This window comes from Lates calcarifer, unplaced genomic scaffold (assembly GCF_001640805.2).
Source record: "Lates calcarifer isolate ASB-BC8 unplaced genomic scaffold, TLL_Latcal_v3 _unitig_1163_quiver_1003, whole genome shotgun sequence".
Taxonomy (NCBI): Eukaryota; Metazoa; Chordata; class Actinopteri; family Centropomidae; genus Lates; species Lates calcarifer.
This window is the reverse complement of record NW_026115331.1, coordinates 17749-33527: the sequence shown is the minus strand read 5'-3', so window position 1 is coordinate 33527 and position 15779 is coordinate 17749. Positions and strand designations below refer to the sequence as shown.

Below are 15779 nucleotides of genomic sequence, written 5' to 3'. Positions count from 1 at the left end.
AGTTTATATGCTGTGGCTGTAGAGACTAAACACTTCCAGTCTTGGCAGATGTGAGCAGGCTCTCTGCAGTAGTCAGCTGCTCTTCTATAAAACCCATCAGTGCTGCAGCACAGACTGTCCCGCTGGCTGACGTCAGCATCTAATTCAGGCCTGTAAATGGGCCAGTGAGGTGCTTCCTCCTCTCAGCGCCGCAGCGGGAGATTTCTGCAGCCTTCTGACACACTTCATTACCACGTCTCTGCTCTGCGAATTGTGATGAGCCGAGGACGAGTAAATGACAGGAGTGGGGTCGTGCGAGGCGTTTAGAACCACGCTGCAGGAACGAGCGAGCGTGTTACCTGTGTGCGAGCTGCAGAGCCGATGGCATCTTGTTGTGCAGGTGAAAACATGCCCAGAGGGATGAGCTGGCTTGGTATTCTCAGGGGGCGGGAGCTTGTCTAGCAGTGGACTTGTTTTGGCCCAGTTTGGGCATGAACACCTGTTTCCTTCTGATGATCTAGTCTCAGAACGCAGAGGCATAAAAACATCTCAGGCCCCTCGGGGGCTTTAGAATGAAAGTTTTTACAGCATGAAACTTCAGGTAAAGTAGTTCACACACACTACACTCACTGTGAGTTTCATAGTGCTGACAAAGATTTGAAGCTTTGGGCTTGAAAGTCAGCAAGAACAGTGACATCTGGTGGTTTGAAAAACCTACAGCAGCCCACTGTATGTGTCCAGCAAAAGTCCAAGAAGCCTATTGAACTCTTATTTTGAAATGCTGCAGTAAAATCATTTGTAAATCCACCATTTTGTGTCTCATTAGAGCTCATAGTTTATCTGTAAAACAGTGAAACCGGATGAAACAGTGACGTCTGACGCGCTTGTCACTGGTCACTTTTTTTTTTTCCTTTCTTTTAAAGTACTTTTTGGGGGCTTTTGTTAGTAACAGTGGAGATAGACAGGAAATGCAAAGGACTGACATGCAGCAAGTGGACCGGCCGGCTGGGAGTCAAACCAGGGACTTGCTGCCCAGGGCACTCAAGCCCACATGGTAATCGTTCGGCCAGCGGGTCGCAATCTTGACATGTTGTATTAAAAACTGTTTAGCTTTACAGGAGTGACACAAGCCTCGGTGCTTCAGTTATCTCAGCGTTCTCTGAGAAGCAGGTTACTTCAGAAATAATGTACAAGTTGTCCTCTATCTTTTCACCACAAGAATGTATTGATGGTCCTGTCAGATTCCACAAACCCTCATATCATTCTTTGAAATACAATTTGCTTACTCCTGTTTCTGGGCCCCAGATTTGAATCTGATTTCCTGGTTCATTTCCAGCCAGAGAGAATAGACCCCAGCGCGTCCAGGCAAGGCTACGACGTCCGTTCAGACGTTTGGAGTTTGGGAATCACACTGGTGAGTCTTAATACTAAAAAAAAGAATCAGTTTGAGCCATAGATTGCAGCTTTCTTGCTCTCAAAAGCACATTATGTTCACACAAACTGCCTACTACATTTTTGATAAGTTACAACTCAGGTTACTCAGGACCTCTCATGGTTTCTTAGTTGTATGTATATGATGTGTTTCAGTATGAGCTGGCCACGGGACGGTTTCCCTACCCGAAGTGGAACAGTGTGTTTGACCAGTTGACCCAGGTGGTGAGAGGAGACCCTCCACAGCTCAGCAACTCGGAGGAGAGGCGCTTCTCCCCCAAATTCATCGCCTTTGTCAACTTGTGGTAAGAAACGACTGTGCTGCGAATTAATTCTGCAACATGAATTTCTGTCATGTCCTAATGTCAGGAGATTGGTTTTACTTGAGGTTTTCTGTTGTGTCATGGAGCAGAGACTCCAGCTGCTGCTGCTTGCTTGTCTGCTCCACCTGGTGGACGTTAGGCTGAACTGCATCCTCCAATGTTTTAACACTTCCTTCCTTCTCTTTATCTTTTCCTCAAGCCTTACGAAGGATGAGTCGAAGAGGCCAAAGTACAAAGAGCTACTGGTGAGTTTGTGTTGAGTCATTATGAAGGCTCTCTGTGTACACTCAGAAAATACGAAATGAAGATTTAAACTGACTTGAAACCAGTTACTATTTTTGTTTTGCATCCTATCTGCTTTAGAGTTCAGAATTATTTTATAGGAGTGTGTATTCACTTTTATAAATTGATGGTTTTTTCCACCTTTGCAGAAAGATCCGTTCATTCAGATGTACGAGGAGCGTTCGGCCGACGTAGCCGGTTACGTCTGCAGGATCCTCGATCAGATGCCGGCGTCTCCTAGCTCCCCAATGTATATGGACTGAAAGCTGAACAAAAACAAAAACACATCAAAGTATACACCAGTCTGCAACAATAAAGACAGTGGATGAAAAAAAAAAAAAAAGACAACAAAGTAAAGAAAACAAATCCTCATGTAAATTTGCTTGGTCCCCTTATTGCAGTGTTAAAAGAAAATTGTAAAGCCTAAGTAAAAAAAACAAAAAAACAACAAAACACCATTTGCAATAAAAATGGTGTTCATTTCAGTCATGTCTGTATAATATATAAACGTTAACACACTTCTGTTTCTCTCTTGTTCACAAACACACACTGACGCACAGTCACGTAAGTATAATAGCAGCTGAATCAGTCAATTGTGGTCTTGACTCCTCTCGATGAGGATGCATCTCAGTGATTAGTAGTGATTTAAAAAAATAAGAAAATGGAAAAAAAAGAAAAGCAAAATAACCTGGAACTTGTATTTATAGAAACCAAAATCAAGTGGAGTATCTGATTTGGAGATTCTTCAACATACTGGAATCATGCTCTTTGTGAATTTGTCCCACCTCTTCCATGTACGTGAATGAAAGCATTGTGTTTGGTATCTTAATGGAACTTTGCTTCTCTGGGTATAAAGCAGTTTAAAAGGTTAAAGTGTTGGTGATCAGAATCATGTTAGACCTGCAGTCCAGGCAGTGCGCACTGTGCAATGGACTATATGCTGATATATGAATAAAGAGAGAGAAAGAGAAGGAAAAACTCTGTTGTGTGTGTGTGAGTGTTTTTTTTTCCTGAATAAGATGAATAAATATTTAGTTTTTCAGACAGGAATGTCAGTTTGCTCTTCTAATTTCTTACTTGCCACCAGATTTTCAGACCTGGCTGAAGGAGTCTGCATCGTTTAATTTCGTTTTTTCATTTGGTTTTGTTGGACTAACAGTCCAAAACCCAACGATGTTCACTTTAACATCACATATGACAAAGAATCATGTGGATCAAATCTACACAACTGAGAAGCTGGAAACCGCAAATGTTTTTGCTTAAAAATTGATTTGATTTTCTAATTGATTTTTCAATCATCGCAGCTCTAATATAATCCCTAAATTAACAAACTATAAAACCTACATACAAATCAAATAGTCTGTTTTGTATTGTGCCGTACACTCAGTGCAAGAGTGGTATTAGTCTTTCCATTGCAACATTTCTGACCATTTTAAGTGAAGAATATATATATATATTTTTAAATTACTATTAACATTTAAATAATTTATATAAAACACTTGTTTGTTTTCAGTTTAGACCAGTAATTGAGTAACATGCAGCTACTAACCCCCAGTGTTCCTAAGCGTGATATTTGGGCGTGTTTGATCGTTAAAATACTTCATGAGAGAAGCTAAACCTCTGTAATGTTCTTTTTAGCTCTTATTTTGTATTACTATGTTTATGTTGCAAAGACGTTCTATCCCCGCCTCCCTTTCTCCAAAAGCCGTTGTGATTGGTCCATACACCCGCTAAGCAATCCCACACACCAATGAGCGATAAGAGGCGGAAACGTCATCTTTAGATGCCGGAAGAAGGTTCACATGTGTCAACCAACCTCTAAGGTCCCGCTGACCGAGTGCACGGCGTGTTTTAGGTAATTAATGCGTCAAGAAACGCGTAGAAATGAATGTCCAAGGATTAAATGAGTGTTTTTACGTGTGACCCGTAGATGCAGAATATTTGTAAACACTGAGTGACGTTTTTAGTATGAATACGGTCCGTTTGAAGCTGAGGTCCTTTACATTTCTGTTTGTGAAAAGCAGAGCTCGTCCTGCTGACGCTCATCCGCCGCTCGCACGCTGGGATTCTCGGACTGTTTTCCAGTTTTGCCGAACAATGGCGACTAATTTTAATAACAATAACACAAATAACAGTAATGATAACAACCCGGAGACGCGACAGCAGCTCGATCCGAGGAAAGCCAGACAGAAGGAGCCGCTGCGGAGACTGAAAATCAGGGAGAACAGGAACAAACGAGGGTTCGATGATCACGGACCGTCCACGGTTTACCTGCAGGTGGTCGGAGCTGGAAGCAGAGATAATGCTGCGTCACTTTACGTCTTCTCCGAGTTCAACAGGTACCGTTTACACACCTGGGCTGTGTCCTGTAAACCTGCTTTAACACTGGACACACCTTTCACATCTTTAAGTTACAAACTGAGGGGTACACTTGAGATACTTGTTCTTAAAATGTGTATTTCCATTTTATACTTGTACTCCACTACATTTCAGATGGGAATATTGTACTTTTTACTTTCTTACATTTATCTTACAGCTGTAGTTACTTTACAAATTAAAAGTTTTACATATAAATCATATGATGAGCTTATAAAATGTGAAGTGCTGCAAAAGATTAAACCAGCCAACAGTGTAAAGCTGCGAGTTTTATCTAATTATAAAATACAGCAGGTCACAATCACAGGGGACGTTATTTGGCATTAATTATTTAAATTCCTAAGTCTGAGAAAATGGTCAACATCATCATCACTGTCAAAATGGCGACCACTGAGCTTCATCTTCATCTTGGGGAAGAGGTCTGAGGGTCTGGATCAGGTGAACAGGACGAGGTCAAATCCTCATTCGACAGTGCTGACTTGCTAATTTTAATCACCTGAATTAGAAAAACCACAAAAGGTATTAACGTCAAACTTTCAGTGTAATGAGTCAGAGAGTTGAACTGTGTCTTCAGGTAATGAGAGCTGGGTAACTCCTCTCCTTTTACCTGAGGACACAAACGTATCCATCAGTAATATTGAGACACAGCAGTTCTGTGCTGCATCCACTTATCTGAACATGAACAAACCTCCCTCCTCTCTGCTGCAGGTATCTGTTCAACTGTGGCGAGGGAACACAGAGACTCCTGCAGGAACATAAGTAAGTGCTGTAAACACGTCACGAGTCGTCGTCTCTGTTGGTTTGATGTGACAGAGGAACAGAGGGTTGATGTTTTCTCCTCTGACAGACTGAAAGCCGCTCAGCTGGACAACATCTTCCTGACCAGTCTGAGCTGGGAGAATGTGGGAGGTTTATCAGGTCAGTTCAGGAGATTAAACAACAAAATAATCCATATTATTCATTGGCGTATATATCATTGGTGGTTGGTGCATGGTAACACTTGATGGAAGCATTTATCTTAAAGCAAGTTCCACATATCAGCTCATGTAGTGATTTTAAGTGTGTTGTGTTCACAGCTTGTTTCTGCTGCCCCCAAGTGGCCACAATAACCAGTTACCACAGATTTAAAATGAAAAGTCTGACCTCAGAAATACTGTAAACGTTTAACAGTGGTTTTCATTAAATGTCCACAAACAAATAAATACAATCATGTTTAATGTGTATCAGAGATTAAAGGTATATATGTCTGTATTTAATCTGGACTCTTTTCCTGTTGTCGTGTCTTCAGGGATGATATTAACTTTAAAAGACACTGGTGTCCCTGAGTGTGTCCTCTATGGACCTCCACAGCTGGTGAGAAACTGAATCATCGTACAGACTTTAAATGCAACACGTGTCGTCTCTCCTCACGTCTGTGTTTTCTCTTAATCAAAGGAGAAGTATTTGAACGCCATCAAGACGTTTTCTGGACCGCTGGACGACATCAAGCTGTGTGCGTTGACTTTGCTGAACCAGATAAAATGATTCATTTTCATTTTTGTGTGGTATGAGTGTGAGTGTTTACTGTGTCGTGTTCTGCAGCGGTGCGACCGTACACTGAGGAGGCTTACACCGACGACACAATGACAGTTCATCAGGTGCCAATATTCGGTGAGTTCAGATCAGTCTCTTACTTTTTAATCTTGACTTCTGCGTCTGAAAGTGTTTCGAATCGTGAACTGATCGTCACTCTGCAGCTCAGTCAAAGGATCACAGCAGGAAACACTCCCCCCGGTCGAGCAGCCCCCCTCGAAGTCCCGCCTCTCCAAAGGAAGACGACATTCACCTCAACAGCTGCGGAGACAGTCCAGGAAGTCCAGGTGAGTCCAAGAACCAGTCTCTCTGGGAACTCTTGTCTTGGACTCGTTTTCTAAATCTTCCCGGTGGAGATGGAAGTTTTTGGTTTCTGTGAAAGTTCCTGGACATTAGTTCTTGGGAAAATTAAAGTTCCTGTAACTTTTGTTTCTGATCTGCAGGTGAAAGACGAACAGGAACCAGAGATGCATCTTTGGTGGTTTCGTTTATATGTAAGGTAGGAAACTGTCAGATTAACGTCGTCCTGTGTTTGATGTTTAAACTGAAGACGTTTTGTCTCTGATGTTTCTCTTCTTCCACAGCTTCACCCAAAGAAAGGAAATTTCTTGGTCACTCAAGCGAAGGAGCTCGGACTGCCTGTGTAAGATTAAAACAATTTTTACTGAGCTTTTATTAAAGTCAACATGTGGTCCAGCTGTGTGAGGATTTATCGATTGAACTATAACAATATTAACTTTGGTTTTCAGTGCAGCAGGCTGCATTAATGACTTATTATCATTAGTTTTATTAATTTGTTCTCATTATCAATATAGTTTCTGTGGGAATGAGCTTATTACTACTTTTTTAAACTTAATTTTCTGGGAGGTAAATAAACATTTAAAGATGCTGATTATTGCTGTGGAACAGATTTCATTTGAATTTTGGTTTTATTTCCTTTTTATGGAGCTCGGGACGACAAAAAAAGATTTACATCTTTTTTCCCCCCATCCTTCAGATTATTTTCTCCTGAGCTCCATATCTTTTCATATATTCTGGCTCTACATGTTTCATACTATTATTACAGCCTGATCTTTGTGTAAATCATCATTGTAACTGCAACTAAAGACATTTTCTGGGTTTCTATTCATCTGTTCATGTTTCATCCATTAAATGTCAGAAAAAAAAAAATCTTGTTTTGTCCGACCTTCAGTCCAAAACCCAAAGAGATTCATAAACTTTATATTTGAGAAGCTTGAACCAGGAAACGTTAGATTATTTTCTTTGTTTATTAAATGAATTTAAATTTTAATTGATCATTTCTAATTGATCCTGTCGTTGTTTTTCCTCACAGAGGAACAGCAGCCATCGGTCCGCTCGTTAAAGCTCTGAAAGCTGGAGAAAGCATCACGTTCGAAGGGAGAGAGGTGCTGTATGAAGATGGCACTGTTCAGTCTGCAGCTCTTAAACCGGATCAGTATCTCCTGACTGTGTCCTTGTTGTCTCGTAGATCCGGCCTGAGCAGGTCTGTACTCCCACTGATCCAGGACCAGTGTTTATTATCATCGAGTGTCCGTCTGAGGAGTTTGTGCAACCTGTCTGCACCAATCAACACCTGAGAAGGTAAAACTGATCAGAACTATGAGTTGTACATTTTAATAACTCACTGTTTCTTCATTCAATTAAAGTGAGTGAGTGTGAAAAGTTTCAGTTCAGAGTTTCATCTCCTGCAGATACCAAACAGGAGGGACGGAGGATCCTGCAGTGCTCGTGGTCCACATGACTCCAGAGTCTGTTCTGAACACAGATCAGTACAAACAGTGGATGGAGAGGTTTGAAGCCAGACTCCTCAGAGACTCCTGCTCTTCTTTTTTTTTGTTTTTTTTTCCTGACACACTGATAGACTGAGAGTTTCCTCTGTGTTTCTGCAGGTTTCCATCCACGACAGAACACCTGATCCTCAACCAGCAAGTCTTCACAGTCCACAACGTCAGAAGTCACAAGATTCAGACGCAGCTGAACATGATTCACCCTGAGATCTTTCCACAGCTCCGCTCGTACAGGACCAAGGTAACACTGGGATTTAACTTATGTTACACGGAGTACGAGAACAGAAAGCAGAAGAAGCAGCCTCACAGCTGAGCTAGCACCGTTACAGCCAGCCTCGTAAATCTGAATGAAGTGGTGTTGGCACATTTATTTTTCACTCTTTAAACTTTCAGATCTGATATATTTACCTCAGTGTGGCTTCAGTAGTCCTGCTGTAGTGAGCAGGATTCTAGAAATGTCTGCAGCTGAATTTGCATTAAATCTGGTTGTTTTAACCAAGATTATGCTGAAAGATGTTGTTTTCTTCACCCACATTTAAATTCCCTGTTATGAGATAACCTGTAATTTTGCAAATTTCTAGTTTATTCCTGTTAATTTCCATGGAAAGTTTCCAACAACCCTACTGAGATAAGTGTTCCTAATAAAGTGCTCGCTTTAAACTTGCTTTGCTTTAAAAGCCAGAGTTCACAGAGGAATAAATCAGGTTTGGTTCCTAAAGAAAACATTAAAAACATCCTCCTCCTCCTCAGGAGCCTCAGGCCGCCCTGCACGTCCCCAACGTCAGAGCCGAGTGTCTGCTCAAGTTCCAGCTCAGACCCGTAATGGAGTGGCAAAGGTTAGTTTGTCCTTCAGTACCCCCCAGTTTATCTGACATTACTCTGCAGCTCCGAGCGCCGCCCTGTCACACAAAACAATCAGGAATGGACGGCTGCACTCGGCCTCTTTCTTCTTCTTTAAACTCGTCTTACAAGTGTCAGTGTGGTTTTTTTTTTTCTGTTGTTTCTGTCAAGTTCTGTGGACGCGCATTGAGGTCAGATGTGAAAAGAATCCCTGCTCTTTGAGTGTTTTTACAGGCAGTGGTGTGTGTCCTCCTGACTCTGTATCTCATTCGTTAGAGACGCCATCCCCTCCTGCAGCACAGAGGAGTTTGTGAAGGAGGCGTCTGAGGTGCCAAACTTTCTGGAAGAGGTGGAGAAGAGCAGGAAGATTTGCTCCACTGACGCTGCAGAGCTCTCCGGTCAGTTCAACTCTGCAAACAGAGTTTAGTTTTAGTTTTTAGAGCTGGTTCTGCAGAGATGTTTAATGTGAACAAAGTGTATTTTTATTTATTTATTTTATAATTTAAACTGTGATTTTTTTCTTTGCGTACTTGCAGATTGTAAAAGTGTGATTCTGTTTTCTGCAGCAGGAAAAGGAGACAAATACCCGGAGGTGGTTTTCCTGGGAACAGGATCAGCTCTGCCGATGAAGATCAGAAACGTCAGTGGAACTTTAGTTAATATCAGGTGAGGTACAACACTGATCATCATTCATCATCTTTAATCCCTGCAGTGTGAACTTTCAGCACAAAAACATGAGCTGCTGTCTGTGAAAACATAAAACATCTTCCCTGATTGAAAAGAAGCAGGAAGAAGAGAAATTTTACGAGTAAATCATGAGTCCCTTTACACATTTACTCCTTCATCTCCTCGTGCAATAACCAGAGACATACTGAGAGTGTAGAGTCTGTGCAGGAAACTGCAGGGAGTAGTTCTGTTGTGTAGCAGCAAGAAAACAAACGTCTCTGGAAACAAAATGTGAGCAAAAATCAGTTTAAAAATGATCTGCTCCTCCTCTTAAACTTCTTTTTCTGCCTGAGTCATTCCATTCATCTTCTATTTCTTTAGAAAAAACACATTTTAAAAGAACTAAAGTCTTTACTGAAGCTATTTAAACATTAAACCTAAATTAAATGTGTTTAAACATAAATTGAACTCGAGTTGTTCTTTATAGCTGAGATGTTTCCGTTTCAACACAAACTGAACATTATAACCTTCATGAAGGAGAATGTATTTATTGTAGTAGTAAAGTGAGTCTGTACTTAATGTCTTCGGCATCATTTTCTCAAAAGGCAAAGACATGTTTTGTCTTGTTTTAAACTTTGGGAACTTAAGAACGACTGAATCAAGACTGCAGAAGACAAATTTAATACACAACAACAACAACACAAAGATAAACCACACCAAACAAAAACAGCTGTAACAAGATTACGGCTCCTTTTCCAGCCTGTTGTTAACGTCTGTGTTTGTTTCGTAGCTCGACTCAGTCGTTGCTGTTGGACTGTGGAGAGGGAACCTTCGGTCAGCTCTGCAGACACTACGGCGACGACGTGGACGATGCTCTCTCCAAGATCTCGACTGTCTTCATCTCACACTTGCACGCCGATCACCACACAGTAAGCAGCTGCACAGCAGAACAACAAACTGGTAGCTCTGTGGAGCCTGGTCCATGTAAATACTGATCCTGGTGTTGAACTGTTCTGTCTCAGGGGCTGCTGAATTTACTGTACCAGAGGGAAAGAGCGATGGTAAAGTAATATTTTAACATCAAGCACAGTTTGTTCATCACTTCTTTCTTTCTGTGTGTGTGAACGTTGAAATGATCACGATCTGTCTGTAGACGACTTTAGGAAAAGAGTTCAGCCCCATCTACCTGATCGCTCCGGTCCAGATCATGACCTGGCTCAACCGGTATCACGACCACTGTGAGGAGATCCTCAGTCACATCAAGTATGTGAACACAAAGACGTCATAACATCACAACACAAACGCTCCGAGTGTGAACGATGGAAGTCTGATGATGTACTAGTTGTTTCTTATAGTCGATAATAGTTTTCTGATGTGTAATGAGTGTTACAGCCTCACAGGACTTTTGTTTTGATCTGGTCTTTAACGTCATCTGTTCTGGTTTTCAGCGTCGTCCCAAACACATTTCTAACAGATGACGCCGAGGTTCCCAAACAGAAGACAAAGTCTTTAATCAAAGCGCTGCTGAAGAAGAACGACCTGACGAAGGTCTGCAGCTGTTTGAGCCTCACATCCCTCAACTTTAAAGAACTTTTTCAAAATAAACTTGTTCATCATTTTGTTTTGTTTGTGTGTGTGTGTCAGTTCCAGACGTGCGGAGTGCGTCACTGTAAGAACGCCTTCGCCTGCAGCTTCACTCATCAGTCCGGCTGGAAACTGGCCTTTTCCGGTGACACCATGCCCTGCGATGCGTTCGTGAACATCGGTCAGTACCACTCACAGTGATTAAAGTTTATATTTCACTGGAGTCTATCTAGACAGACACACTGTAGGTAATAGCAAATTGAGCGTGTGCTTTCAATATTTCAGATTCATATAAGGTCATCTTAACTGTATCTTGACTACGTGGGTTGTTCTGAATAATTTATCCGATATTTCTTAATGCTTTCGATCTCTCTCGTAGCTGGCAGGCTCTGCTAATGGTTCCTGTGGGATCCCACTTCATTGACTCCTCTTAAATTGCTTGACTGGATTCAGTCCAAGCACAACCTCCCAGAGACAGCGAGCACATCCCATGCCTGTTCATTATAAATGGCTCAGCTCACCAGACAAACAGGGCGTGCCAATTCTTGATTACGCCAACTACCTGATTGATTTCCTGTGGGACAGGAAGAGGCTGTAAGTGCTCGTCTGTGATTCAGGCTCTGTGTTTTTGCAGGAAAAGACGCGACCTTACTGATACACGAGGCCACGCTGGAGGATGGGATGGAGGAGGAGGCTGTGGAGAAGAGGCACAGGTGAGTAAAAACTAACTGTGTGTCACCAAATCGCTCAGCAGGGCTGTAATGTAATTTATGCAAATGAATAAAATGGTTGAAATTGCAGCAGTTAAACCTCTAAAGAAATGTGCTTTATTGGCTCTTTGAGGCTGCAGTTATTTTTTGAGTAGCTTGTTAAATTTCTTTACTCTCCACAGACAATTGCCATTGATTTTTGCAGCATTTTACAGCGGCAGAGTGAACATCCGTCTTCACAAAAGCGTCTTTTTACGTCTGTGGAAAACAATATTTCCGCTGAAGCTTTCCCTTAGAGAAAAAAAGCGGTATAACGTAAATCTCTGACTTTATGCTCGTGTGTTTTCTGACAGCACGACCTCCCAGGCCATCGGCATCGGCATGAGGATGAACGCAGAGTTCATCATGCTGAACCACTTCAGCCAGCGTTACGCCAAGATCCCTCTGTTCAGCGAAGACTTCAGCGACAAAGTGGGAATATCGTTCGACCACATGAGAGTAAGTAGCTCTGTGTAGCGGTCGTACAAGTGTTCATGAATGCAGCATTCAGACAGTACTTTTCATTCGATTGACACTAGGATTCCGCATCAAACCACAATATTTTAGAGACTAAAAATCAAGAACCAATGAATTCGATTCAATATTGTTTTAGTTCACCCACTTTTCTGAAGTATAGAGTGATTGTTCCCTTTTAGATTCAAAGCTGAGAACAGGGAGCTGAGATAAGACTGTCCTCATGGTATTATGAATTCAGACGCGGTACGTTCCATCAGACCATCTTTCTCTCGTTTCATCCTCGCTCAGATTCGCTTTGGAGACTTGAAAATCCTCCCCAGACTCATTCCTGCAGTGAAAACCCTCTTTGCCGATGATATAGAGGAGATGGAGGAGAGGAGGGAGAGGAGGGAGAGGAGGGAGCTGAGGCATCAGAGGCATCAGAGAGGAGGCAGCTCCGAGGTCAACAGCGAGCAGCAGAGGACAACGACGGGTCGAGGCGCCAAACGAGACCAGGAGGAGGCAGCGACGCATGACGTCGACGCAAAGAGACAGAAAACTTCCTTCAGCAGTTAAAACATGAGCTCAGAGAAAGAAAAAAAAAAAAAAAACACTTAAAACTACCTGAGTTATTTTATTTAAATGAATGAGATTTTTATTTGGTTTGATTGTTGAACATGATGTATATTTCTTGGATTGAAGTGGATAATACTAAAAAGGTATGGATAGATATTTTTGTTTCATTAAAAACACAATAAAGCAGTACCACACATCGGTAGTTTCATACAGTAATGTCTAATTTGTTTCTGGGTTCTGTTTCAGATGAAGAAAACCTCATTTGACATTTGCAATGACAGTAATTACTAGAGATCCAGTCTCTCAATAATTGTTACTGCTGTGACTTCTTGAGTTGAGACGTTTCATGCGTCTTTGTTGTAAGACTGATTGGGCTCACCAGCTCCAGATCCTCTTCAGAAAAAGTGAAAAGCGGAACACACACACCACAAGATAATCGGGCCGATTATCGGTCCGGGGAAAAGAGGAAAGCTAGCACGCACTCTGTGGATTGTCACGTAGGACAGAGATAGCTAATCAAGAAGCAGCTGACTGAAGACGCAAGTACAAACAAACACTAGACATCGTTGTCCGCCATGTTTGTTTACTCTAAAGTCGCGTTTGACTGCATGAGATTTTGAGTTTTGACTCCAAACTGGTTGGTGGTGGTGGTGAATCTGTTGGTGTAGTGTGGCTGTGTTGGTCTTCTCTCTGCACATCACACACTATAAGAACAAATGTGAATCCTGGCATCACTTCTTGAGTTGAGACGTTGGTCTCTCGCATTTTCTACATCAGTTACGTTTTTAAAAATCTTTTAGCGTGTGCCCGGCAGAGGCTCAGGACCACAGTGATAGAAAAATCCCACGTTAGTCCACATGGGGGCCTCAGTGAGCCGTCACAGCTCAGACCAGTTACTGAGACCTGAAGGGGGGGGGGGGATAAGCTCATGAACAGTGACTTATCATCTCTCACCACTAGAGGGAGCAGCAGCTGCAGGAATCACCTCTGCTCACAGCAGCAGTGACTTTAGAGGGGTCAGGTGTATCGTTACAACCAGGAGGAGATGCTGAGGATATTGCCTCATTTGCTCAGTGTGGGAAGCATCTTGGTTTGTTTATGTTGCCGTTTGATTAGATATATGAGACATGCCATCCACATACACTCTGCAGGCATGAGTGAACTTTGATTTCAGAGGCTTGACCTTTCAATTATAGAAGAGGTAACCCTCAGAGAAATCATTTATTGCCTCCTTGTTTTCCAGCACTTCCATTACAATTTTTCACCACCTGGTTCTTCTCTAAATTCAAGGCTGAAGGTAAAACGGACGTCTACTCTGAGAGGATTCCCCCCTCCCCTTCTCGGCTCAGATAAGACAGGTGCCAGGACTCTGAGGCAAATGTGAGTTTTCAAAGATTAGTGGGTTGAGCGGTGGGCCCGGCGATTAGCCTATTTTCTGGAGTGTGAAGCGGCGAGATGAAGATGCATTGCTCCTGAGCCTTGAAGTCTCATTTAGGGGCTGCCTCTGCCGCCGAGGCCACTTCTATCAGAGGAAAGAGTGGATGATAAGCAGGAGGGTGGGGGTGGATTGATAGACCTAATCATCACTTGACCAGCAGTGGACCACTGCAAATGAGTATTGGAGGTACAATTCAAATGTGTTTATCGTGCTACTTTCAAGAAAACCACCTGTGGATTCAGTGACCTGCTTTTTTTCCTCCTTTTGAAGTATGTTTTTGGGGTCAAGTGAGCTACAATTTAAAGGATAGGTTTATTTGCATTTATTTCCATTGACATTGCTAAAAGTCAAACAGACACGAAAACAGTTTAGCAGATCATCTAAAAAAAGAGGTAAAAAGGGTTGTTGAGTCAACGTTGAACCAAAAAGTTGTCCGTTTTCTCCTCAAACCTTGAGGGTTTGTGGTCGGACGACTTTGATTTTATCATTAATGATGAAGATTCAGATCATTGAGGCGTTTTCCCTTGTTAGCGTTGAGTCTGTTGGTGACTAATGAACCCTTCTTGCATGAAAGGTTTCACCGGCGACGTTGGCCATGTGAGACGGGGACTCTTAGATTGTGAGGAGGTGCCAGCAGTTCTTGCTTTTCTGGCTCATTAGCTGTTCCCTTTGTCAATGATGCTTCGCCACGTTGCTCAGAGGTTTGGTTTGTCTCATGTATCATAAGACGTTTCATTGAAAGTTTTAAAGGAACGGTGTGTGTATTGATAATTATGCTTTCCTTGATGTATAATCACCTGAAACTAAGAATCATCTTGTAGCTTGATGGGCCTGGAGACTGTTGCTGTTCCATCATGTGAAACCACTGTCTGATTCTTTTCTTCTAATGTTTCAGCTCATTATCTTTCTGTACAACGAACCTATGACCAACCAGTTTCTTCCTTTGGTACTTGCCTTTATCTCACAGTTCTGATGATAGCAATAGACAGGACTCCTCCCTGCAGGACAGTATTGTCCTGATAAAGCATCAGAGCTTGGAGTAACAGTTTGTTCTAACACTGACAAAGGGTTTGTAAGTAATCAAGACAAGTTGTTGCACCTGTGCATCAACTTTCAAGGCTCCATCTACCTCCACTGCTGCAGGAAAGAGTAAGTTTACCAGTTTCTTAACATGATTATAGTTTCTGGTGACCTAAACCTTAATTAATTGGACTTGAAACAACTTAAATATCGATAAAAAGTAGAGAAATGATAAAATCCAAAATCAAACTGACAATGAGACTCAGTTTCTGTCCAAAAGCTACTGATTCAGTCAGTATCAATGATGATACAGGAGGAGATTGACCTGTATGGTACAAAGTTCTAATGGATGGTTGACCTCCGTTGTACTGGATGGAGGCAGATAAATAAACCCAAAACTATCTGCAGAGGTGAATGAGGATATAGGACCTTTTGTAATCGATCATATGGCGTTGAATCATTCCCAAGAAGTCAGGTGTATTTGTATCCTCAAAAGGTGGTGTAGGAGGACTACACCTCCTGAAGTCCTGAAGACCCAAGAATATCTGTGCAAGTCATTAAACTATATCATCATCATCATCATCAAACGACGAGGCACCTGAGTTATTCATGTTTGTCATTGTTCATTTGGCGTGGAACGAAGGGAGACAGATCTGAACGGAGCGGGACGCCACTAATC

General features: G+C 42.1%; 1 protein-coding gene and 1 long non-coding RNA gene across 5 annotated transcripts; both read left to right on the top strand.

Moving 5' to 3' along the window:
• The first annotated feature begins 1169 nt into the window (after positions 1 to 1169).
• Positions 1170 to 2774, top strand: LOC108886926 (uncharacterized). The gene is made up of 4 exons (XR_001961518.2): positions 1170 to 1393; positions 1567 to 1715; positions 1933 to 1978; positions 2165 to 2774. It is a non-coding gene; the product is annotated as an uncharacterized LOC108886926 (long non-coding RNA).
• A 1013-nt stretch (positions 2775 to 3787) lies between these two features.
• LOC108886925 (zinc phosphodiesterase ELAC protein 2) lies at positions 3788 to 12838 on the top strand. Of its 4 annotated transcripts, XM_018682050.2 has the most exons (25): positions 3788 to 3870; positions 4040 to 4354; positions 5100 to 5150; positions 5239 to 5309; positions 5680 to 5744; positions 5826 to 5883; positions 5973 to 6041; positions 6128 to 6250; positions 6407 to 6462; positions 6548 to 6606; positions 7297 to 7369; positions 7453 to 7565; positions 7676 to 7774; positions 7874 to 8012; positions 8522 to 8607; positions 8888 to 9009; positions 9178 to 9277; positions 10068 to 10206; positions 10300 to 10338; positions 10431 to 10540; positions 10726 to 10825; positions 10922 to 11042; positions 11496 to 11574; positions 11925 to 12069; positions 12376 to 12838. In XM_018682050.2, the coding sequence occupies exons 1-25, from the start codon at positions 3818 to 3820 to the stop codon at positions 12640 to 12642; spliced, it is 2652 nt and encodes an 883-aa protein (XP_018537566.1). In that variant the 5' UTR covers positions 3788 to 3817; the 3' UTR covers positions 12643 to 12838. The 4 variants fall into 4 exon arrangements, with proteins under 4 accessions (XP_018537566.1, XP_018537567.1, XP_018537565.1 ...); XM_018682051.2 differs by having other exon boundaries at positions 3808 to 4354; positions 9181 to 9277; XM_018682049.2 differs by having other exon boundaries at positions 3808 to 4354.
• Positions 12839 to 15779: the final 2941 nt, after the last annotated feature.

Coding starts and splice junctions, on each gene's coding strand:
- LOC108886925 (XM_018682049.2), top strand. CDS start 3,984: ATGAATACGGTCCGTTTGAAGCTGAGGTCCTTTACATTTCTGTTTGTG. Junction 11,575..11,924: donor GCTGTGGAGAAGAGGCACAG/GTGAGTAAAAAC, acceptor GTTTTCTGACAG/CACGACCTCCCAGGCCATCG. Junction 12,070..12,375: donor TATCGTTCGACCACATGAGA/GTAAGTAGCTCT, acceptor ATCCTCGCTCAG/ATTCGCTTTGGAGACTTGAA.